The sequence below is a fragment of the Grus americana genome, chromosome 2, assembly GCF_028858705.1.
Source record: "Grus americana isolate bGruAme1 chromosome 2, bGruAme1.mat, whole genome shotgun sequence".
In the NCBI taxonomy this organism is placed as follows: domain Eukaryota; kingdom Metazoa; phylum Chordata; class Aves; order Gruiformes; family Gruidae; genus Grus; species Grus americana.
The window spans coordinates 81887909-81914076 of record NC_072853.1 but is presented as its reverse complement, the minus strand read 5'-3'; the positions used below and the strand labels follow the sequence as shown (position 1 = coordinate 81914076).

At 45.1% G+C, this 26168-nt stretch overlaps 1 protein-coding gene across 2 annotated transcripts in view; it reads left to right on the top strand.

Annotated features, from left to right (window-relative positions):
- Positions 1-1982: 1982 nt before the first annotated feature.
- The window catches only part of ANKH (ANKH inorganic pyrophosphate transport regulator), a 110898-nt gene continuing 86712 nt past the window's right edge, over positions 1983-26168 (top strand). For both annotated transcript variants that reach the window (XR_008575836.1, XM_054816354.1), the window contains exon 1: positions 1983-2115. Coding sequence is in view for 1 of the 2 variants with exons in the window: in XM_054816354.1 (XP_054672329.1) it covers positions 2020-2115 (96 nt within the window). In the remaining variant the exon portion in view is untranslated. The remainder of the gene's footprint in view (positions 2116-26168) is intronic.

The following is a 26168-nucleotide window of genomic DNA, read 5'->3' as shown; positions in this document are numbered from 1 at the left end:
GATTAGATGCATACCTACAGCAGACCTTCCCATTCAGTTTTCTTTGGAAAACGAGACACTTCGTGCTTTCCAGCACCAGCCTGATAGATAACCAGACAGCATTCACACTGATGAGTTGTGCTAGTGCCCTGAGCTCTGGATCTCCACTTCAGAAGCGTATGGTTTGCCAAGGGAAGATGATCTTCCTTAGGATGATGAAGATTTGGTGCTGTTAATTCAAAGACACAATCAGAAACAACTCCTGCTCCCCTCTTCTCAGTGTATTGTCCTCTCCTGCTTTGCACTGCTCCATCATCCCCAGGACACCATGCCTGTGGCCTTTCAAGTGATGTACAGGGCAAAGGCAGGTTCGCACTGTCATATCTCTCATAAGCAGTTTCAGTTTCCTCCTGTGAACCTACGAGGAAGTCTGTACCAACATAAGGGCTGCTAGGTGAGACAAACTCCAGCTGTAGGAGGGAAAAAACCTCCAGCGACAGCTGAGGCTGACTTTGCCAAGTCACCCCAGGAACCGGGGACTGTCCCACTCCAACCCCACCCCACAGCCTGTCATCTGCCTGTCACGGATTTTCAGAGCTCACCTCCTGTTGACTCTCCAAAATATGTGGAATGGCTCTTGGTTACAGGAGCACTTTAGTACAGGAGTTTTTGGGCGAGGAAGGCTGTCCACCACTTCCTCCACTGGCCACTCACCACCGTGAGGATCAGATACAGACATTTGATTCCTTACAGGGATTACACCTTCCCGAAATATTTGCCAACCCTCCTTGAAGGTGGCAAGGTGAAGGTGACACCACAAACCTAAATGCCCCAGAGAAACTCCATTACAACGAAACCCCGCAATCCCTGTGAGTTTGAAAATGTTGAGAAACTTCCGCAAGGCGTTCAGAAGGGGTTCGCTTTGTCTTCTTTCCCCCACCCCTTTTACGCTGACAGAGCCTCTCTGTTCGTCAGGGAGGCTCCTTAAGGACCCCCACCTTCCCTGCACTTCCCCAAGTGTCCCTGCACGAGGCCCGAAGCCCTGGAAAAGCCCTCCTCTGCCCCCGGACGCAAGAGGAGGGCGAGGACCACGCAGACGGGGGGATCCCCACTGCGCCCAGAGAGACCCAGCGGCAGGGTGGGGGATTTCGGACAGGTGCCCGGCCCGGCCCGGCCGCTGCCCCTCGGCCTCGCCGCCGCTGCCACTGGCGGGGGGCGCAGCGCGGCCGCTCCGGCGTCAGGAGGAGCCGCTCGGTGCCGCTCTTTCCCCCGCCGCCGCCGCCAGCCGGCCCGTCTGCCGAGCGTGTGTCAAACCCACGTGCTCCGGCAGCCCGCGCCGGGGAGCGGCGCCCAGCAGCGGGGCCCCGCCGCACCGCCGCCGGCCTCGCACCGCCGCCGCAGCCTCACCGCGCCTCGCCGACCCGCATAGGGACCTCCGGCGGCGGCGGCGCTCGGCCCCGCACCGCGGCCCGCGGCCTGCGCCGGCCCCGCGGCAGCGGCGGCGGGGAGGAGGGCGGCGTTTTCCTGCGCGGCGCCGCAGCCGTCGCCCCGCCGCCGGCGAGCGTCAGGCGGGGGGGGGGAGGCCCCGGCCTGGCCCTTCCCCTGGCCCCCGCGCCCCGAGGATGGCAGCGCTGCCCGCACGAGTGGCTGGCGGCGGTGTCCCTCCTCTTTTTTTTTCCGGCAGCGGCGGCGGCGGCAGATCATTGTTGTGTGGGAGGAGGGCGGCGGGGATGGACTTGATCTCTCGGGTCTCCTGCTAAGGCGGCAGCACAGCGCGCCCCGCCGCCCAGCCAGCACCCGCCAGGGCCGAGCCGCGCCGGGCAGGGAGGGACCGGCCCCCGCCCGCTCCCCCAGCTGCTTTATTTTTAGGGGGCTCCGCTGCTCCTCTCCCTCACCCTTATCCCCCCCTCTCCGCTCGGCACACGCACAGGGACACGCACGCACCCTCCTCCTTTGCCCTTTCATCCTTCCCCCCCGCCGTCCTCCCGCGCCGTCTCCTGCCGCGGCAGATGCGCTGGGGGTCACCGCACAGCTGGGAGTATGGTGAAATTTCCAGCGCTCACTAACTACTGGCCCCTGATCCGGTTCCTGGTCCCTCTCGGCATCACCAACATCGCCATCGACTTCGGGGAGCAGGTAAGGCAGCGCCTCCCCCGGGGGCGACCCTCGCCCACCCGACCTCCCGCAGGGCCGTGACGGCGGGGCTCGGCGCCTTCGCGGGAAGGGAAGGGGAGGCGGGCCGAGCTGTGCCGGGCCGTGCCGGGCCCCGCCGTCCTCCCTCGGCGCATCGCGACGGGCGGGGACGGCGGCCCCTGCGCCGTTGGGTGCGGCGGGCGGCCGGTGCCGCCGTGCATGCCCCGGCGGCGGCCCGAGCGCACGGGCTGCTCCGCACCCCGGTAGCTGCGCGGGGAAGGACGGCGGGTTTTGAGTGGTTTTGTTTTGTTTTGTTTTTTTCCTCTTGTATTTTAGGATTATATAATCTGACATTACATAATGCCTTCGCCGGGGGCTGGTTTGGGGTTTATTTCCCCCGCTGACACGGCTGCTCAGGTGCAGCAGCCCCTAGCGCAGTGCAGCGCAGCTCGGCGGCGGAGACAGCAAGCCCGGCGGCGGCGGCCGGCTCAGCCCGGGGACCCGGCGTGCTGGAGCGCGGCGCGGGGAGGGAGGCCCGGCTGCCGCCGGCTGCCCCCACCGGCCGCTGCCGAGGGGCGCCGGTCCGTCGTCCCCCCCCGCCCCGCGGTGCTGCCGCTACCGCTGCCGCAGCGGCGCGGCCCCCCCCCTGCCCCACCGCCGGCAGCCTCCGCCGCGGCATCCCGGGAAAAGGGCGGCAGCCCGGCGGGGAGCCGCTCCGCATCCCCTCGGTGAGGGGGCGGCTTCCCGGCGCGGCTCCGGGCAGGTGAGCCTCTAGCTGCGCCCCTTCCCCCGCCGGTGTTTTGTGAGCCGGGAGTCCGCGGTGATGGCCACAGGGCAGAAGCCTGGAAAGATGGGAGCACAGCGGGAGGAGCTGCTGGCACCATACTTCAGCCGTGAACGCATCTGTGCACTATAGCCCTGCTGAAATTCCCTGGCGGTGTTGGTGACCTAAGGCTGTCCCCTGCCCTGGGCACTGAGAAAACGCCGCGGTGTCCCCTGACTCGCCCTCAGTCTCCCTTACACGCAGCCCTCCTGCTTCATCCTCCTAATCCCCGCTTGCTGCGTTTGCACTAAAGCCGTGTTTTGTGCTTGAGGTACCCACTCCTCCTTCGCCCGAGCTTTCCACGCAGGGTGCTGGTTTGCCACAGCACTGTGGTGTGGGGAAACCTCTGCTCTCGTTTCAGTATTTATGACAGGTAAGGCTATGGTTTTGTGTCAGGCTGCACCATATAGGGCCTGTCGTTCATTTTTAGTAGGACGGTATACACTAATACTTGCTCACAAGTGTTAAACTGGGCAGCCACACTAAGTATTGCAACTCAAATAGCTTTTATCTTTGTCCTAAGTCACTCCGTTTTGCTGAGAAGCTCTTGTTTTCTAAGCAGAATAGGCACTTGCTCTCATGCTTCTTGAGTAAAGATACCAGAAAATTAGTGGGTGCTTTCACCTGTTTGTAAAGAAGAAAATGAAAGGAAAAATATTGCAGTGGGAAAAAATAGCTAACACTAATCGTATGTTTGTCATGGCTGTCTTAATCGTGTTTTGCTTCCTAGTCCTTGAAATTTAAATGAGCTGTGATACTAAAAAATGAAATTCCATCCTTGTCTAACAACTACATACTTTCCTGCTAAGTCAGTCTTCTATAAATCATACTCAGGAGGGGAAAAAGGGAAAACTAAAGATAGAAATGACAAGGGAAAAGGTGATTTAAATGCTAATAACTGTGTCAGATTAATAACGTACAGAAGTTAAATTGAAAGCAAACTGAGTATGACAGGTGCGTGTATACAGTTTGCTTCATACAAGGTCAGCTTGATTCAAAATCCACGTCAGCCCATAAAAAGCTTCCCCTGGACTTCAGTGTGCTCTGGACTAGGATTTCAAAAATTAGCAAACAAAACACTACAATTTTATAAGTGAGAGGCCTTCTGTCTGGCCTCGTACCAGTGACATGGGAGGGATGTTAACACGTGGGTGATACATGTAAGCACTTATCAAACCACCTTTGACAGCGTTAGGGACAAAATATCTCGGAAAATGTGTTTTATTTGATAAACAAGTCATAGGATTGGCCCTCCAGGAGAGTTGGGGTTATCCCCTGTCTCAGAGGGCAGCCTGGGGAGGTGCTTAATGAAAAGGGAGAAATCTAGTGAGCAGGGAGACTCCTGCAGAAAACCCCAGCTCGGGAGGGGGAACCTGAAAGATGCTTTTTGTACCAGCCTACTTGGGAGGCTTACCTACATTGAAATCAGGAAACCAAGGCAGGGACAAAGTTACTCCAAGTCCGAAAAGATCCTCTTACAGACAAAAGGACAGAGATTTTATTTTCCTGTATATAATATAGGAAGTTATTTTTTACACTTGTAGGCATTATTGTTGGACTTGTGTTGCTGAAAATGTATTGACTTGCTGAGCCAGTCACCTTTCTGCTCTCCAAAATTGTAATAATTTTAATAACAGGACTGAATGGAAGCAATGTAGAAGAATGGGTGTGCCAACAGATAGCTCTGAAAAGGCTGCCGTACCTCCTTCTGTGAATGTATGCTGCAGATAAAAAAGATTTCTAAGAATGATAAAGGAAGTAAAATTTGCATGAAGTAATGTTACCAGCTCTGGACAACACTGGAAAAGAGACAGGAGAACTATAGGTCAGAAGTAAGAGAGGACTGTAAAAAACTAGGAAGAGAATGGACCTTGCCTGACCGGGGAAGAAGACATGTTTAAGAAATGCTGTCAGTCATAAACCCTTTTGATGCGTCTTATTCATACGTTGCTCTTTCAAGCAGGAAGAGTATTTCGAAGCAGAGTGTTCAAAGCAGAGCCTTTTTAACAAAACCTAATACTATTAGGTACTTGAGGCTGAAAACTGAGAAACAAAGAGAATCTCACTTTTTTTTTGTTTTTTTACCTTGAGAGGCTTTTCTGGGTGTTGAATGGTTTTATTCAATAGCAAACATCACTAGGAAATTGCCAGATCCTTGGTATGTGGCTGTCTCTAGATTTCTTGCTAGTTTAAGGGAAATTTACAGTAAGGCTAGACAATATTTGCAGAACAGAGTTTATGACTGTCACCGTTGCCCCATATGAGGTGTTTGCTATGACAAGTCTGCTTAGTATGTATGAAGTAAGAAATGCTGGAGCAATGCTCATAAGAACTGACAAGCTCAGCTTCTGCACTCACTTCCAGAACCGCTACAGCCAGTGAAAAGCCTCCTGTTGACCCTTGGACCCTAATCCAGTAACGCTTTTAGGACAAGGCTGTATCACAGAGTTATTCCAATCTAGTCAGCTAACCTCAGCTGTTCACCTCATAAAATCTTCTTAGACAAGTATCTGAATTTTTTTTCCCCACTAAAAAGGTAGTCCTGATGCTAGAACATTAGAGAAATAAACCATTTTAACCTATTTCCATGATTTCCTTCTGCAACCCATTTCCCTTACAATTTATTTACAGTACTACATAGCTTTTATGAAATTTTCTTCTTAGAGTAAGGCCTTTGGGAAAATAATCCCAAATATTTTGACTCAACATTCTTTCTTCACACAAATATATGTGTGTGAGTGCATGCGTGTGCATGCATCTATTTATTTATTTTTCTCTAGGTATATGCACACACACACAAATACACACAACAGAGCATTTTCATCCCAAGAGCTTAACACTTAACACCAGGAGAGAAATTCTCCCTTTCATTCTGCTGGTGAGAGCATTCAACTCTCAACATCTTATCTTGAGAGTCAGAATAATTAGTGTTTTATTTAGAGCTCAGCTGTTGGAGAGTAGAGTTTGCATTAAAAATGCCAGCTCCCATGAAAAATGTTGTTGGATATACTTGCTTGGAAATAAATCATAGAATCATAGAATCACAGAATGGTTTGGGTTGGAAGGGACCTTAAAGATCATCTAGTTCCAACCCCCCTGCCATGGGCAGGGACACCCTCCACTAGACCAGGTTGCCCAAAGCCCCATCCGACCTGGCCTTGAACACTTCCAGGGAGGGGGCCTCCACAGCCTCTCTGGGCAACCTGTTCCAGTGCCTCACCACTCTCACAGTAAAGAATTTCTTTCTAACATCTAATCTAAATCGACCCTCCTTCAGCTTAAACCCATTACCCCTTGTCCTGTCATAAAAAAAAAAAAAAAACCAGCTCCCGTGCGATGGAGCGCAGCACAACCTCAGACAATACCATAGCACCTTTACTCTGTGCGCTCAGAAATCTGTCACCACCCACATCAGTTTTCCTTTTGACACAATTTCAGAGCTGCTCACATTTATTGTGGTGGTACGATTTGTAATGTAAGCGTACATTTGCATTAGCCTTATTATAAAGGGGGAAAACTGATGTGCGCATTAGTTCACTAACTTTCTCAGCAGCACAGTCAGCCTTAAGGCAGCATTAAATACAATTTGCAGATGTGGCTGGTAACTCTGTCCGCTGCTCACGGGGTAGCAAAGGCCAAGAAGAGAGTAATATTTTGAACTCGAGGCCTGTCTGCAATAGTCCCTTAATTGTCAGCGGGAACAGTAGGAGAGGGGTTTTTTTTTTCCTTTCTAGCTATCATATGGCCAGCCCCTGAATCATTAGTTTCAATTGCTGTCACTAGCTGTTGGTTGGGCAGTTTTATTTGCCAGCATAACTGGTATGCAGACATAATGTTGTTCAGCGGCTCGCAGGTCCTTGGAAACTAAAACGGAGCAAGCAGAGTCCTGCTGCCGCTTTCTCCTGAGGTCACTCGGGTGCTCCCGTCCTGCCAAGAAATTGCCAGAGGTCCGGTGCAGTGTAGTGGTTGGGATCAAACAGGCGAGCAGTAAAGGAGGTGCTAAATGTTTTGGATTCCAAATTATTTTGCAATAATTGCTTGAAAAACAAACTTTTTTTTTCTTGTATTTGAATGGGTTTTGGTTTTGTTTTTCTTAAGGAAAAAAAGTGTTGCCAGAAAAGGAGAACAAGTCATGAATAATGTATCAAAAAGAATTAGTGAGCTTATCGTCTGCCCATGCCATTTGCAAACTTAGTAGGGGGTTAAACATTTTGATTAATGCTTTATGAAGCTCATTTTTTGGGTAAGTGTTATTGTCTGGACGTTCAGAACAAGCAATGGGAGAGTTCACATTCCCAGCTGTTCCCCGGGGATTTGGGCCAAGTTGCATAACCTTTCCGTGGCACAGTTCCCCTGCCTTTGAAGTGTGCCTAGACGCCTACCTGTGTCTCACAGGGATGTAATGAAAATTCATGTGTCAGAAGCGCTCCGAGATGAAAGGTGCTGTATGAGTGCAAAGTACTCCTGTTATTGCTGTTGTGAGAGGTCAGGGACTCATTTAAATCGTGTAGGACTTTAGTACCATATAAACAAGAAAGCTGACAAAGTCTTATAATTAGTGTAGACCATGACTGTATGTTATTACCGCAACCACATTATTAGTATGGTATATTGATGGAAGTGCCCTATTTGTTTTAAATTAATGATGTGAACTGTACAGCATTTTAAATTAAATTTAGATGAAATTGTGTTGAAGAAGCAAACGTCTACAGAGTATGCTATCAACAGATTTTTATTATTTTTTTCTAAGTTTCAGTGGTAATATTTTGAAGGAATTCATTTCTCCTGTAGGATTCACAAGGCAAACAGTCAGGGAAGCGGCTGGGCAAGAATGGTGAAATGCATCTAACTTCCCTGTTCGGAGTGAGAAAATCCAAGTGAGACCTTATATGAAGGGCTGAAAACTGAACCACACACACCTGAAGTAGTAATTTTCAGGATTTATACCTCAGTACTGACTCCAGGGACTTCTTTTTCTAAGGAGCGCAGCTTTACTTGTTTTGCATGCCAACCTGAGCCCTACAGCCTTGACTCCTAAATAGTCATCTGCCGAGCACTGGGGGTTTTCAAGCCAGTGCTAAAAGTGGCCTGTAGACCACACGGACAATTCTCGAGACTACACAAGTGATTAATTAGACTTAAATGTCTACATTAGTTGCTGTGGGCATTAGATAGCAGGCATTGCATTCACCAGTCAGGCAGAGCATTTGCTGGAGTTTCACAGCAGGCAGTGCACACTGAGATCTGGGAAGAAGGCAAAGATCTCATAAAACATTTGCAGATAAAAGCCAAATCTCAGCAATGCGTTAATGTTCTTAAAGGTAACAAAGACACATACTCCCGGCAGCTAAACCAATATGTGTTTGTATTTTATAGCACATGAGGTACAAAATGAACAGGTTAGGAAGAGCTGGGAAGCCACTGAAGATTTCAGATGGTACAAGAAATTACGTGAATGAACCTACAAAGTGAGGAGTCCATTCCCTGCAGCGCTCCATGTTGCCATAGTGTAAGATATATAATCAATCTGTGCTATGCCTCATTTGTCAGTACCTTCTTTTTTTCATCCTAACGTCTCCCTCCTTCACAAACTCCTCCAGTTGCCACTCCCATTGCCTCCCACCCCCATGGCTGTAAGGACTTCTCTGAACTTTCTTACGCTTCACCGTTAAGAACTGGCAGGTTTCGTACTTGATGATGCCCATTTAGCATGCCTGAAGTTGTTGGCTAGCTATACGACTGTGGAGACAGCCCATTTCCAAGAAGGGATGGAAGGAGGAAGGGAGAAGCAACCCCGTGCAGCACCAACCAGCCACTTATTTTTTTGTGAAGTAGTTTAATTCACTTCAGAACTGTGAGTTGAGGTGATATTTGTCCAGTAGGTTGTTTGAAAATAAAATTTTTAGGTCTGTGGGGTGGAAACTATTCTCCCTACCAGAAGAATAACCAATGCATTGGGAGATCAGGACTATCTACCACTTTGCCGAGCAGTCCTGAGCCCCAGTGTCCAGGGTGGAGGGCTCTCTCTGGAGATGCTCCAGTCATAGTATCACTGGATATTCACTGCAAAAGGGTCTTGTGGTAGCCAAGAACTTCTGGTGCTTGTTTGAAGGATAGGGGAATTGGGTTCTCCTCCCTATGCCAGTGAAAATCTAGTAGAATAAGACAGCATCAGGAAGGAGAGATGAAAATACCCTGAGCCTAATTTTAAAACGTGTTCAAAATTGAAATTTTGAAAGGGGTTTGAACCGCCGTATTCTGTGTCTTGGAGAGAAACCCCCAAAGTAAAGCTTTGAGGGGGGGTTGAGTTGTACTGACCATTTGATTTGTTTCAGGGGTTTTCTTGTTTATTTCTATTGGCTGCATTTTCACAAAACCAAGAAAGCTGATTTCTCTTCACATTTGATTTGGTCTGAACTGATTTCTTTTTAATCTTTGCTCATTTTGCTGCTGCGTGGAGAACTTGGTTGTATACAAAGGCTTATATGACATGACCAATCTTATGACTGTTTGAAGATAAGTGACTTTTTATATGCAAAGAAGGCATTATGCAAGGCTCCAGCTCTAAAAGTGCAGATTCTAGCTATTAATTGACTTCCTATCTTGATCCTAGACAAGACATTTATCTCTCTGTGTGGATATTGTCAGTTCTAAAATAGTGATGTGTTTCACAAGGCAGTTACAAAGTTTATTCCTTCATGTTTGTAAAACATGGATGTAAGTTGCTGTATAAATAGAAAATTTAAATATATCTGCCAGCTCATGCAGAAACCTCCGTGCATAAAACTGAGCAATTCCAAACAGATTTTGCTTTGTAGCTACTTTCGGAAATCTGTGATGTTTTTAAATAACACATATATTACTGCTGAGCTCAATTCCAGTTTAAATGGCATATCAGAACATGTGTTTCTTAAAAAAAATTATGGAAAATTTGTAATGACAGATTTTAACAAGCTATTCTAACTACTTATTGGTACCTCATCCTACTTGTACTTGGAAACCTGCGGATTTTGGGGAGAGGGAAGCAGGAGTGTTAACATGCAATTAGATCATCAGATTACTCTTCCTTCTGCTTGCTTGATTTTCTACTGACATGATATAGCTGTAGCTATGGGTTTAGACACTGCCGCTGCCTTTTCAGATAACCATTACCTGGAGAATTGAAAAAGAACTGTCATAAGAACAAGAGACCTAAATGACCCATGAACTTCAGTGTCTGAAACAGCAAAGCTCTGCAGTTCTCTAACTTCTGTCTCCTCTATGGTATCACTTCTCTTCAGGTTTTCCACAGAACTTTGCTACCTTGCTTTAGAGATTGTCTGCATATGCAGTTTTTCTTGATTAGTTCCTTTCTGATGTAGCGCAGAATAAAAGTGCTTGCATGAAACATTAACTAAGAATAATTCCAGGTATAAACATGTGTTTGGTTCCAAAGAAGGCTGAATTACAGCATTGTTATTTGCAAAACCACAGGTGATTTCCATACCCTTTTCAAGAGCATTCTAGAAAAGGATAAAGGAAAAATACTGGAGAGTTGAGAGCAGCTTGTTAAAAAATAAGTACTACAATGGTGTGAAATCTCAAGTGCCAATTTCATTATTTTCCCCAAGATGATGCAAAAAATTCACTGTTTCTGATGTGGCAGGAGTGTCACTGTTGGAGAAAGGGTGGTCACTGTTGCCCAGCATGCCCAGTTTGCTTTACTGATGTAGTGGTTCAGCAAGAGTTCAGCTTTTAGCATGGGAAACAAATAAACTACAAGACACAACTGATTTTCAAGTTATTTGTTTCACATAGCTTTTTTGCATTGCTGTTGGATTGCTAAGGCAATCGTTTCCAACCTTTTTCAGTTTTTGGAGCCCAGAAAATTTTCCAGTGGCGATGCTGAGAAGATTCACATCTATACAAGCTGGAGAGTGTATTTGTGTGTTTACATTTTTTTTTTAGTTGCCTGTCCCCAACTCCCTGTAAATATTCCCTAAGGTACAGGGTTCTGTGGGGCTCACCACACCAAAGCACACGCTCGTACATTTGCTGACAAATACATTTGAAGGGCTTTTGGCAAAGAAATGGTGTTCTTAGCTTCTTACCTGTGTTTCATACTTAAATTAGTGAATGAAGTCAGATGCAGGCCATACCTGAACTTTCGTGTACTGGCCTTAGATCTCTGTGGCTTTGACCTGCTCTGGCCGAAGAAAGTGTTGATGCATGCCAGCTGGGACTGTTGGTTTTCCTTCATTGAGCCAGATGGTCAGCGTGTGTAGGTATAAGGGGTGCGACCACACTGCACCCACTGTTCTTGCCCTGTTGTTTTGGTTTTTTTAAATGACAGTATTTGACTTTTCCTTCCCTGCAAATGCAGGATTTATATTTAGATTTTGTTAGATTCTTTTTCCTGTTCACTTCCTACCCACACCATGTTACCCTTCTTAGATTCTGCTGCGTATCGGTGACCAGTATCTTCTTCGTAGAACCTCTCTGTCGGTGAGCAGCGGCTGCTGTTCCCGCAGCCATGCCCAGCTAAGGTGAGGTAGCTGTGATCCACCTCCAGCAGCTCCCTCCCCGTTGCGAAGACTTTCCTTGCTACAGCATACCAACGTGCTCCAAGAACTTGGCAGCCTTTGATCTCAAATCTGCCGTCCTGCAGATGAAAGACAGACTCTTGCACAAGTCCATCGTTACCATTTCCTCTGTCAGCATCTTATCAATTAAAAAGCATTTAGCCTATTTGAGAAGAAAATGAATAGTTAGCAGCATTACTGGCCAGGAAGACACTTCACATTTTTGGTTCTGGTGAGAGGGGAAAAAAATGTCAGTTACATAAGATGAAAGATTTTAGAAATTAAGCATTTATAGCTTGGACAAAAAAGGGAATTTGATAACTGTCTGCAGTTATATGAGCTGCAGTGTGGTCATGAAGGAGAGGAAACAGGGTTAGCTAGGTCACTGCTATGGAGGAGAACTTGGCCAGGAGCAATGAGGGAGATCGGGGCAGTTAAACCCAATTTAGACTGAAAAGGTTTTCAGATGATTTTCCAAGTAAAAAGCAGGAATTTGCACATTACTGCCTTCTAAAATGCGTTGGCATGAAGAGTGCTGTGCTTTAGATGGCATTAGGTGGTGGTGGCGTTTTACGTAGGCTCAAATTCAGTGAGTCACTGAAAGCAAATAGTGTTGTAATCAGTGTAAAGTGCTGTATGTGGTGGGTCAGACCTGAAGACCACATCTTCTGGTGAGGGAGACTAGCAGCTTGGGAACTATATACTCCTCAAAGACAGTCTGGAAGGGTAATGTAGTTATGGGCTGTTAGCATGGCCTCTTCCTATTAAATTGTACATACTAATATAAAATATACAAAACCTGCAACTCAGAGGTGTAGAATTTCTGGTATTAAGCACTTGTCGTATAGCTTTCTGTTTTTCACATGACGCCTCCCAGGTACAGTGTACAGAGAGCACTTGCTAGGGAGAGAAACCCGAGTTACCTAGCTAATGAAAGTATTGACTGTGGAACCCCTGTCTTGCTCGTTTTAGGAATGTAGCGCTGCGGTCTCCCCAGCAGAGCTAAGGAGGAAAGACCCAAATGATATGAGCCTATCAAAATACCAGGACCTTTCCAGTATGAGAGAAGTGAAGTGTTGAGATGTCCTCAGCGTGGAAGTAAGGGAGATCTTAACTCTGCTTTTAAACTGGAGGCTTGCTGAGGTTTTTAAAGGCATAGCTGCTGTGAGATGAGACTCGGCGAGCACAGGGGATGTTTCAGGTCCTGCGATGCCATAAAGTGCACACCCTGCCCTGCACCCTTACCATCTTACCAGTTTGGTTCTGCAGATCCTTTGATTTGCTTGGTTGTCCCATGGGTGCTGGAGCGGTTTAGTTACGCAGATGTCCACGTGGCTTTGTCACCAGGCTGGAGCCTGCAGTGCAGCTCCTCACCCTAATTGCTACCAGGGAGCCCATCCATTTTGCCCTCATCCTGTTATTAGCTCTTGTAACTTACTCCATCAGTCCATCCCACTTCCTCCCCTACTATGGCGTTTTGGAGATGACTTTGAACGCTAGGATTATTTGCAATCCCCTGAGCCCAAGAGGTCAGCTATGGAAGTGAGTTCAAACCAGCCACCGACTCTACCTGGCGGAAGTGAACGTACCGCAGATGATGTATTTGGAAGGGCAGCTGGTCTCCCCCATTTGCACAGCCTATGGGCTGCCTCACAGGCAATGGAGAATACATCTTCCAATCTGAGTATTTGGATCATATTCTTCATTAAATTTTAATTTTTGCCCTCTCTTGCTCATAGTTTTTTGAATCCTGTCAGAATAACCCCAGTTGTCCTTGGTTTTGTACAGTCACGGGGACAACTCTGATCGTTTTTCTCTGCACTTAAGTAGTACAAAACAACTGGTAATGTGGGGCTCCAAATTTAGTATGACAGCACTGTCAGCTTCCCCTGTGTTTATGTTGGGGCATAATGATTTTGCAATCTTAAGCACTTGCTTTAAAAGAGAGAGGAAGTCCAAACCACAAAACATTTTCTAGATCCTTAAGACGTCAAAGGTAGTCATCCACAAAAAGCTTTCTGTTTGCCACAGGTAAATACAATTTTCAAGTGCTTCTCTAATACAAAAGATGCACACATGCACGTGTACATAGTATGTTGTGAGCAGGAGCCTGCCTTTATAGGAGAATTATACACTGAGTGGTGCTAAAGTACTGTCTTGATTACTTGCTGGCTTATACACAAGGCAAAATGGTTAAGGAGATAAGGACAAGAGGGGTGTGTGGGACTACTTAGCTAATTGCACGTGCACCTGATGTGTCCCTTACAGTTTGAGCCACCTCTGGTTACATGCTATTATGATGGTTGCATGTGCAAATGCTGTTTTATTTTTGAATCAATGGTTTTGTACATGGATTTCATCTTCTCAAAATGTCACCTTGAGAGCGCTCCTGATCACTGCACCGCTGTTCTTTATATACTTGTGGGCAGTCATTTTGCTTCAGAGTGTTTTATTTCAAAGCATGAAAGCATGACGACCTTTCAGCATTCACCGTCTTGTTCTTATATGAGCTTTCTGAGATGCAGTCAACGGTCTACTGGTTAGGACATGCTCCAGCATTGTAATAGTCTTGGGAAGAGCTTTCGTCAGCAATGCCTTCTGGATCTTAGGTATAAGTAGTGTGCTTTTTTCTGCTGATACTGTGCAGAGGCCAACATTTCTCTCTTTAATAAATTTATGAGAAATCACAGCAGGTAGCCTGCTTGACATTTTCTTATTGTGCGCTTAACCTGTTGGTGAGCTTTGAATCACTGTCCAGAAAAGGCTGCTATAGTTGTGGGCTAGCTATTCCAAATCACGGCATGCCTTTTTTGTCAGCTGCAAGCTCCTACCGCATTGTGGGTGGTTGCATCACTGAGGAGAAAATAGCTAGCGAAGGCACAATCATTGCCTCGGGACTTCGTCATGGAAACCTCATGTTAAGTTGCATATTTGTGACTTGAGCTCCAAGGGTTCGGTCGTGCTTGCAGTAATCTGCAGATGTGGAGCCTGTTGTATTCTGTGTGCATCCACTGATTTGAAAGGGGAAATGAGTGGTAAGAGAGAGAGGTTTAGGTCAAAGGGGAAGCTGCCTGCAAGCAAAAAGCCTGACAACTTTGGCTTCGAAGTACCAGCATATCGCAGAAGTCCCGATGTCCAGCAAATGCCTGTCTTGGGTCATGAAAGCTTTTCACCACATTGGGAAGGCTGAGATGCTTACAGATGAAGCAGCTGCGGGGCCATAATTTCATCACTGATATCTTGCTTTATAATGAACTAGATATTTTTCCCTCCCTTATCCTGCTGGAAGTCTAAAGTAGCCAAAGTAGGCATGCTAGTGTAAATTTAGCTTAACGAGAAGGCAATCGGGTTCTCTTTGATCAGTACCAAGAAAAAAAAGCAATACTTGTCCAGCTTGCGATAAAGGGTAACCTGTGTTGAACTGTAGAAATAAATGGAGGAAAAACCATGAGTCATTAATATCCTTGACCTTTTTTCAAGAGCAGATAAGAATACTAGCAGCACCTGAACCCATTAGATATGAATACAGTGATTTCTAGATGAGTTTGCCTTATCTCTTGGTAACTCTGGGTATGGAGTGCTATGGCAAGAAATAAGCAAATTGGCCGGACAGGGAAGTAGTTAGGTCTACAGCCAGAAGAGCAAAGCATATTTACATTTATTTATTTTTTTACTCTTAACATGCTTATAGCATTAGGGACCCTAAGCACTGTTTCACTTTGCTGTTGACGTAGTGTAGGGGTGAGGGATGCACAGACAGCTTGGAACAGTTACAAAAAAGGATTAGTAGCTGTTTTGCAAGAGGTTATTATTGCAGCTTCTGGGAGTTGGTTTCAAAGGCAACTACAAGCATGAGCATCTCTCATTTGCTCTCTGTAAAGAATAGTGCCTCTATAGTCTCATGACATTTAGCATCAAATACCTATATGCTTTTCTTCTTTCTGTTTTTGCCAGATAAGATTCTCTAACCTCAAATCTTCTGTGTATATCCCTTTGTTTTGTGATTCCTTTGTGAAAGACAGAAAACATCCCATTGAGAAAAAGGGAAACAGGATATAAAAATCAGGAGCAGCGCACAATTCAATGCTTTTTTTCCCTGCCACTGAAGCCCTGCGTGGCAGTGCACCGATGCAGCACCATAACTAACAGTCTGGCATGTGCAGCTTGCCAAGCCGAACCCAAAAGGATTAAGCATCATCAGTCTCATCTTTTACCGTCTTTTTTTTTGCTTTTTGTTTATACTTGTTTATTTAAAACTGGGGATGTGTTGGTTTCAGCCCTGGGTTGGGGCCTGCCGTGCACTGCTGTGGTTTGTGGCCCTGGACAGCTCCTGACCCTCCTCCTCGTCACCCTGCCACCCATTTGCTGCTTTTTTTTCCCTCCTGTCTGTAATCTTCAAATATCTGCTTCCTTTCTGTCCTCTCCTAAATATACTTTTCCTTTTCTGTGTCTGGCCAGGGGCTGCCTCCAGAGCATGTCCCATTGCTGTTTGCAGGCAAGCAGCCCACCGTGATCACGACAGCAGGGTTCCCACTGCCCGCCCCGGCAGATTCCTCCCTTGCAAAAAAGGGGCCCAGTTCAGCAAGAGAAATGCTTAACTGGAAATCTTTTTGATGCTTGTGGGCTTTAAATTTAGGCCTGAGTTAAGCTCACGCACAGGTATTTATCTCATAAGAGGCAGCCAGGCTTCAAGTGGAGAATGTTAGTTCTGTAAAGCTGCAAAACTTTTATCTAGCAAAGGGTCTGTGCTTGCTTCTTCATGTTCCTCCAGACATGCAGCTGCGGTGCCAGGGAACGTGCTGCCCAGCTATCTGTACTCCTCCTTTCACATCCCACCGCATCAGGGCCACCTCCAGGTCAGTCTGGTTCAGGTACTTCTCTAGGAGCAGTCATGTCGCAGTGCTGGTGAGACGTGGCTGTGACTGCCCTGTCACCGCCGGTGACCGGTGGCTCCCTCTCGTCCTCACCACAGTGGCTTGTTTTGAATTCCTGCTCAGCACGATGCTGTGTAGGAGAAGCAGTGAAATTTTTCTCCCTGCATGCTGGTGTCTGATGGCACATGGTACAAGCCTGCTGTCCTCACTGATGGGTTTTTTTTAAAGATGTTGCAAACGAAGGTCAGGGTGATTATACTCTCACTAAGTCTTAAAGCCAATTTCTGGATCACAGACGAGAATAACATTGCTGGCATTCCTCACATGCCTGCTCATCCTGCCATAGAGGTCTCATTGCTGTAGCTGACCAGTGATGTTTTCTTACCTGCAAGGTCAGAGATAAAGATGTTGAAGTGCTGAGAGAATCTAATCTCAGCAAAGCCTCTTTTGGATCAGAGAGTACTTCTGCTCTTTGGTGTATTCTTTCAAAGGCGATCCTTTGAGGAAACCTGGGAGAAGTATGTCAAGCTCAACATTTGTAGATGGGCATGAACGCATTGTGCGGAGTGGTCCAGATGTTGAGAGGTAGATGTTCAGTGTGGACTTCAGACAGAAACGTACCCATTGTGAACCTGTGCATCACAATTTCATCTTCAGGGACTTTGGAGATGCTTAGAACCATTCTTAACATTATAAATATTTTTAAAATGCTATATATAATTTGGCTTCAGACATTTTCAGGTCATAACTAAACTAGTAGGCTTGTTCCAAATCAGGGATAGATGGCATGAATAGCACTGTCTGAGTCAGACCCATCACATGTTCTAAATTAAACTTGTGCTGAGCCAACATTGATCTTAAGACTCTTTTTGAAAATCTCCCCTCCTTACAAAAATTGCTGATAGCATATCTACAGAGGCTGATAGTGAAGAAAAAAATAAAGCAGAAGAGTGGAGGAGAATAAGGAAGCAACAAGCTGACTGGTGTAATGGAAAGAATCAAAACATGCAACTAGGAGAAAGCATTCTGAATAAACAAGTTAGTGAAATAACAGCTTCAGTAGCAGATAGCATTTTGGCTTGCCTAGCACTCTCAAGAGTTCAGATTGCACATTTCTAAGTTTATCAAAACAGGGTCATCTCCTAACGAATACGAATGGGTGTTTTCCTACGTAGGCACTGGCAAGCAGCCTGAAGTATTACCATAAAGGGCTCCTGTTCTCTGGGGAAAAAAAGAAGAATATGAAATATGTGAGGATGACATAAAGATGAGAAGATTGGAGATCTTAGAGGATTTATCTGATGACCTGTCTCCCAGTTGAGATAATACATGCCTCAAGTGAGATTTCACCTGGGATACTTTGCACAGTTCTGGCCACACATACTTAAGGCAGGTCAGTTCAAGCTTGTTCAAAAGGTGAGGTGAAAGAAACCCCAGATATTAGTTTCTCTGTTTTTCATCCTATCTGTCTGAGAAGGAGAAACTGAAGGACCTTGATGTCTGTATCCCAGCAAAGACCGGCAGAGCATGAATAAGTTTGCTGTCTGTACATAGATAAGGGACGATGTTAGCCTACCCGCAAACAAGAGCTAACTAGGTAGCAACATCTGACTGTAAACAGACTGCGAGTACTTTTAAGTTGGAAATGAAGAAGGCTCTGGGCTAGCAGAAGCATGAGGCTCTGGAAGGAGCAGGGGCAGGAAAGCTGAATTACCTGTTTTTAGTTAAGAGCCAATGAAAGTCATTGTATTGCATGCATGCCTGGAGCACAGCAAAGGATTGAAGCCTACACCCGTGCAAGTTTTTCTCATTCCGTGTGTGATGGGAAGAAAGGGAGAAGGCAGAACTTGGTATAGACAACTATTATTTTGTGTATATATATATCCAATATATGATCCATATATACACAAAAAGGAATGGGAGGCCCTGAGTGGAGCTGCAAGAAAGCAGATGCTCTGGCTTCAGCTTATGCTGTCCGGTGATTACCTAAGACAACCTGCTATTGCCATTTAAGCCCTAATTTCAAATGCTTTTCTCTTTTCATAGCAAATTGTTTAATCTCTCTGAATATGCCGTCGTTCTAAAATACTCGGTTTTGAATCTCTCTTCCTTTTTTTTTTTTTTTTATAATCATTGCTTACTTGAGACCTCCACAAACCCTGTTCTCCCAGAGGAACGGCAGCTCTTTGGGATGCCTGACTCCCAAAAACACAAGGTGTCCCCTCAGCCATAGCCGCAGAGGCAGGGTGGCTGCTCCTGCGGGGCTGACATCGCTGCTGCTGCTGGCACCGGTGAACAAATGAAGCTCTGTTCATTTTCTGCTCCAGCAGCATGAGAGGGGGCGGGACATGCCACAGAAGAGGGATGAGCTTGGGGATGGAGGTTGCTCAGTTGAATGAGGAAAAATGTAATGAGAGAAGACAATGTATATTCAGGTATATAAAGAAGAGATTTCAGTGATAACACATTAAACAAATATGGAAGGGTTTGGCAATGCCCTTTTATCACTGTTCACAGGACAGCTTATCTGTTCATTTTTTCTGTTTTGTATGCTAATGATAAAGCCAAGCATCAGTGTTTGCTTTGTTGTTGCCATTGACCCTGATTTAGGACAATCTCCAAACATGATATAACTTCCCATTTTTCATTGCTTATGTCTTCTCCCAGCATTCCAAATAGCAGGCTGGTGGTGTGATCTGAAAATCCTTTTAAACATTGCTGCTGTAGCATATTCTTAGTAAAAGACAAGAGTGCCAAAAGTACACCAGAGGGGGAAGCATCCAGACTGTGCTGAGAGCACTAGGAGAGAAATGCTTAACTCCCATCGGCCACTTTGAAAATCTCAGTCTGTGTATTTCCATCCACTTGAACTAGGCTGCTTTGGTCCTTCTGAAGGCTGTTATTAAAGTAATGAGATATTAAAAGAAAAAATCTATCACATGCTTAATAAGATGCAGTACCTGCAGAAATGTGGCATTTTAGAAGTGAGGGCATTACATTTGTTGGCCTCTGCGTAATTGCAGTGACCAAGAAGCAATATTTGTGTGGCTTTTGTTAATAAAAAATGTGATTTTAAAATGATTTCATGATGTGACTAGAACGCTGCATCCTGTAAGGAGAGCAAATGATGAAAATTGGAGGCTTACTTCTGCATTTCAGATTGAGCGTTTTCATTTGGCTGAATCAAGGCTGAGGAAAAAGGGAGTTTTATTTGACTTGAGTGCTTCTGTATTGTCCTTAGTTACACCATGTATGTGCGAGTGTCTAAGCGCTGATTGAGCATGGTCTAATTACTCTGCTGACAGCAGATGGAAGTAAACAACCAGACCATCAGGTGTGTCGTACCCGCTTTGAACTGCAGCCATCATCTGTCCCTACCCCTTGTTCAACCATGCCAGGGAGAGGGGGAGGCAAAAGTTTTAGAATCATGGAGTCATAGAATCATTTAGGTTGGAAAAGACCTTTAATATCATCGAGTCCAACCGTTTTGTCTCATTTTGCCCACTGGTGTACGTGCAGAGAGGTGAATCCACCCACCACCCTTCTTCTCAAGGACCTTTTTGCAGCCCTGTGCTTTTATTGCTGTGAAGGGACATTGGTGTGGTGGGACTGGCTGCAGACCCTTGGCCTGCGTGCAAGGGGGCTGGGGGTGTGTAGCAAAAAGAGAATTCCTGTCCCCCGAATACATTGGGATTAATCACTGTTGGCACTTAAAAGACTTTTGCAAAGTAGTTGTTGTTGTCTCCAGCCATCCCCATCCCTGGGTGCTTCAGGAATGAGCAGGAATTCCCGTGGTGCATTCGGTTGTGAGAACTCTCTCCCACAGGCAGAAGTAGCTGCATCCAGCTGCATTCAGCTTGAGTCCTCATGAGACATGAAGGCTGTTGACCTTTATTTTTTTTTTAAATCAAGGCAGAGTTCTTCCTTCCACAAATAAAGTGGAAGATCTGTTTACTTTATACTTAACATCCTAGAGTTGGAAAGGTTGAAATCTTTCTGCAGCATAGATATTCGCTTTTTATCTCTACGGATCATTCTTCATTGCTAGACTAATGCATAGGAAAATGGGTGCAGATTTGGCATTTCTCTGAATATGTTTGCTCCTTCAATAGTCATTATGCTCCCCGTAGCCACAGGTAGGTAGCAATGTCCTTAGAAAGTCAAAACCTGATTTTTTTTCCCCCTAGTCTTTTAAAACACTGATCTTTTTCATTCACTGTTGGTAGTGAATTAGAAATTTGCTGTATCATTGTTAACTTAGGCAGAATAAAGACAGTCTGGAAACAGAAATTGCTGCAGCCTGTGCAAAGCGATGTCAGCCATTGCTCAATGTCATTATGAAACTGCGAAGTCATCAGAAATAATTCTCACTGGGAATATGAATATTGGGCACAACGGTGGGTTTCCATACTGAAAACAGAGACACAGAAGTCTGGGAAAAAGAAAGAGGAATATCACATGACATAGAAGCAGCTCCAGTTCTTTTTTGCTCGCTGTAAGTTTTTGGCTGTCTGTAATATCTGATACCCACAGAGAAGATAGCTGAAGATCCGTGACAAATAAGTGTGCTCCTAATCCAAGATGGTCTGTAGAGTTTCCATAACCTCGGTGGGAACTTTCTGCACATGAACACTGAAGCCATGCAAAAACATGACCCTTGAAAGTGAACAGGCGTAGGAGATTTAGGAAAGGATAACTTATCTTGTTAATGACACCAAAGAATAAGACACTCAGGAGAAACCCAATAGCATCAGCAGTAAAGGTCCTCTTACCGCTGTCAAGGATGAAAAGGAGAGCCTTTAAGAAAAAGAGGCAATAAATTTGCTTTCCAACTCCTTTATCACCCATTACATAAAAAGCCTGAGGGAACGAGATCGTACAATTGGAAAGAGTCTTAATGGCCCAAAACTCAGCCTGGATCTTGGAACAAAAGCCATAGTCATCACATTTCTTTGCGAACAAAGAACTTATTATGTGAAAAGCAGAATAAAACTCAAGAGCCTGGGGTATGCCAATAAGCAAATCTCCCTTTAACTCAGACAATAAAAGAAAAGATCAGGAGAGGGACAAATGCAAGGCTTCGAACAGCAGTCTGTTAACCCATCAGACCAATGTGAATTTAAGATGAAGGCCCACCAGTTTTTCATCTACAGGGAATGACACCATCCGTGCCCTTGCAGTTTCTCTTGTAACATCAAAACCGGTGGCTATAGCAATTCTGCAGCTTCTGTCACAAGTTAGTGCTGTTGTAAAAGTGAGGAGTATCTGCTTCTTCATATAGCGTGATTCAGCATCTCTGGCTTCAATAATGCAGAACTGAAATCACTGCTGAGTGCTTATTGCATATTAGTGGTGTTTCAGAAAGGAAAGAGAGGAAAGATTAGAGAATTTAGTAGTTGAAACACTTGTTATTCTATTACTGCCTCAAAAATACCTTTGTTTTGTACTAAGTGTATCACCAGGACTTGTTTGCCATAGACTGAGGAGTCAGCAGGGAAAGAGAAGGTAGCTGGCACTGATCACTGACAGAAAAAGAGACAGCAGCAGTGTGTGAAAAGGCATCTTTACTTGTGAACTATTACCAGATAATCCTAATGAGGCTGTAGGATGTCAGTTTTTGAAAGCAGTAGCCAAATCTCACAGATTTCAGTGAAACTAACAAAATGAGGCAAAAGATGTTCTTTTCTTTTACTGCTCCAACAGCCTGGTCTTTATTTGTAACTGAAGGGTGCTTCTATGAAGAAGTCATTATTATCATTATAGTAAGATGCAGAGCTCCCAGAAGAGATGAGGAAACCACCACATCTGCCTTCGGTGGGTACCCGAGGAGTGTTGTCTGTGATGCCTCTGTCAGAAGAAGTCATTTTTGCCCACTGGTGGAGCTGGATGGCAGCTGCCGGGAAGAGCAAGCTCAGACCTGAACAAGCAAAAAGCTGATTCTCACTATACAGAAGTGCGAGATTTGTTCTGGGAATAAAGTTCAGATAAAGCTGATCTCATAACATTAATTCCATGAAAATGGAATTTAAGGCAGTGATTCAGGCAAGAGTGTAGTTTCTGTTTGAAACTAAATTGAGAACTGCTGTACATGAATAGTTCTATTTTCCACATTTTTCTATACAGGTAAATGTTTATATTACTTACAGAAGAGCAACAAAACATACTGGCTATACCCATTCTTAACACGGTTAAACAAAGGAGGAAGGCTAGTTAGGGCCATGAAACAGATTGCTCTGAAGCTATGGCCAATATATTTCACTCCTTTTTTGAAGATGGATAAAGAACCAATGTTTCAATCCTGTATTGTCTCAATTATATTTATAAAGCTAATAGCAGGAACAGAAAACAGCATTAGTCTAGCCAAATTCACTAACAGGTAGTGAACAAACCTCAGACAGCTCAAAATCAGAAAGGCTGTAAAACAGCTGTGGAGAGCAGACAGCATCAGTTGCAGTATTAGGTTTCAGAAAAAAAGATTAAAGAAAAACGTTGCAGGTGATGAGACAATACAACCCTGCACAAATGTACAGTCCTACTCAAAAAAAAAAATCCCCACAATGAAATTCAAGTCATTTACTTGATTCATCTACATTTAGGAATTCTGTGTTTTGGTCTTTTGCTGTAGACTGTCAGTATCTATTAAGTAGTGAAAATGCAGACTTACAGATACTAAAGCAAAGTAAGCAAAGCTTGGCATAAAAATTACGTGTGTTTCTGCAGAAGAAGGGATTTTTTCATTATGATGTCTTGGCTCACTTACTGTGTCCGTGTCCAGAGAGTTTAGACTCTGAAGACAGGACAGTTTCCGTGTTTAAGTAAGCATTGCTTACTGTTCAGTTACAGTATTCTGTATTTTAATGCCATGTTTCATTGTAGATCACTGTAATTTCTTAGTATCTGAACACCTCGGATCTTCTGTTTAAAAAGAACCACAGAAAGTACCAGTCGTTTTTTTTCTAATGTTCTGTCTAGTTCCTATGACACTGCAACTGTAATCCCTGATTTGCTGTTACAGCAGTAGTCAAGAAAGATTGTTTCCACCAGAAACCTGAAGACCCGCCTTTTCAATGGAGCTCCTTGCTTCTAAAGTTTACACTTTGCCTGCTAGCAAACATCTGCCCCCAATTTCTATGCAGATGCTCTTGATCACATGTATCTGAGTCATGCTTCTTTTGGAAACATAGGTAATAAATTCTCTAAATATCGGGCTGACCTGATGTTATACGGAACAGCCACCTATTCACTGCTTCCATCACTGGAGTAGCACTGATCTCAGCGATGCTGCTGTAGTCTCAGCTTAGGTGTCAGCACAGGGTAATTCACAGCCTCGCGGTCAGTGTCCTTTAAGATGAAAAACGAATAAAACACATGCCTCAGAGAACCTCACAATCGTAAGGAAATTCCCTCTCTTCCACAAAAAAACACCTCCCCCCCTCACCAGATCTTAGGTGCCCTGTCTTGCTCAAACGGCACCTAAGTTTCTTTCCTTCCCTTCCCCAGCCATCACGGGGAACCGCTGAGGGATGTTCACACTGCTGACACTCTCGCTCTCTCCTGGGTCCCAAAGCTGTCTGTGACAACGTCAGCGTAAGTGTGCGGCAAACCAAGCCAGAACTTTGATCACCTGTGAACTGGGGGGCAGTGACAAGCAAGAGGACTTAGTGACAGCACAGCTCTCTACTTCCTTGTAGCTTGTCTTAAAACTAATTTTTGCTTAAATAATTGGTTTACTTGTAAGTCATCAGCTGAAGAAGTAAAACTTAGGGACAGGACTACTGTAAACAAATCAAATGATAATTCACAGTTGAGCATTTGTCAGAATTAAGAACTCTGCTTTCAGATTTTTCTTCACTGTTAGTGACTGTCACCATTTCCTCTGCTCTGTCTGATACGTGGAGTTGTGTGATGCAAGTCACTTGTTACTTTGCTTAATTTCTTCCTCCCTGTTCAATGAACGCTTACCTGATCTGAAAATAAATGTGAGTTAGTCTGTAAATACTGTCCTTTGGCTGCAGGCTGTTAGGTGGAAGCAAATTCAGCCAATCATTGTCTATGTGTGATAAAATGAAATCTGTGCATTGATTTTTTTTTTTCCTGCTTTGAACTCTAGGCCATGTTGTATTTCTGGCTGCTGCTAGCAGAATGAGGCTGTATCTGACAACAGAAGTGGTCTTTAAAAGGCAGAATATAAATATTTGGAATGTGCCCAAGGAGACGAGTCTTGCTTCCTCCTTTTTCCCCTCAAGTTTCACTTCACGGTTTGTGACAGCCAGTCTCGTGCTCTTCACTGAAACAGTGAGAAGTGCCCTTTGCCAAAATTCAAGTCGGTGTTTTTGAACTGAAGAAACAAAGTGAATCGAGAAAATGTGCCACCTTGAAAACAGATCTCCTGCTGTGGATGCGACAGTTCAGTAGCAGGCACTTGGTCCTGACCATCCTGTGGTGGGCAGGGGTCGTGGAGCCTCCCAGGGAGCCTGGTAGCTGTGCATCCGATGCTGCGGAGATCACTACAGATCTGGCATACCAGACCTGGCACCATGAGGTAGCTCTGAAGCCATCATCCAGAACCTGGTGATGCTGTTGAAGGGCTCATTCAGACTAAAGAGAAAACTCATAATATGTGAAGTTAAAACACCTCCCTCTCCCCACCATGCCAAAAAGAAAGATCGGCGTTTGCATTGGCGATGCTGACTGTGGTAGATGAACGTGGTGTTGCACCATTGCTCTTTCTGTGCTTTCCTCATGGCGAACATGAGTGCTGGCCGCTGCGGGCTGGAGAAAGGATTTCTTGCTTGTGGCTGTTTGGGGACGGTGCAACTTGTGAGCTGTGTTTCAGAGATGATGAGCTCTGTGTAAGCACCTTTATCGTACAGCAAGCTCCATTTTGTTTGTAAGCCAAGTCTCTCCTGCTCTCTCGATTACCTCCACAGTCCACATTTGGCTGAGTTGCAAGCAGTGATGTCGCAAGGGTGTCCATAGAAGGTCACTAAACCTCAATGACCCTTGGTTATCAGGAAGAACTTATCTTGCCAGCCATTTTCAAGAGAAGAAGAGATGCAGAAGCCAAAGCTATGTCAGTGAAGGTCCCTGAATACTTTAAAGGCCCTCAAATTCCCTAGCAAACAATGATAAAAAGGAAAAATTTCCAAAGCTGGGAAATGCAAACAGCAATTTTTGGTTTGTCTAATTCTGTTTATTTCTTGTGCAACTGTAACAGAAACTTTTGCAAAATCTGTGTGCTGTATCTCAGCCATATCTGCTCCTGCACTTACAAACCATCAACCAGCAAATGCATAGAAAATGGAAAGTCTAATGCTTCAACGAATGAGGATGGTTGGGCATGTGTGTGTATGTCAAGGCAGGCATGTGGAATTGAATGGGAATAGGAATAGTTCTGACTGGATACTTGGACCATGAAGTTCTACTTTCTTATATGTTAACAGACTGAATTTGTGCGAAAGAAGTATGTCTCGGGGCTACTGGAGAGAGGAAAAAAGGTTCACAGATAGAGGTACCCCAGGCCAAGGGAAAATAAAGATATACAGGTCCACATCCAAACTCAGTTTTCTGGTGAGCATAAAACTCTGGAAACTTTTAAAAAATTTTGATAGACTAAAGTTAACTGGACACACAGGAGCTCTGGGGTAGCAGCAAGCAGATCCAAATATGAAAGCCTGTTTGTTCATTTGTTCTCTCTTTCGCATGCTGATATTATCAGTGATGGCTGATACTTCAGCGTTAGATTTTGGGTTAGTATTTGTTAATATGTAAACCTGCATGTTCAAATAAGAGGTCATT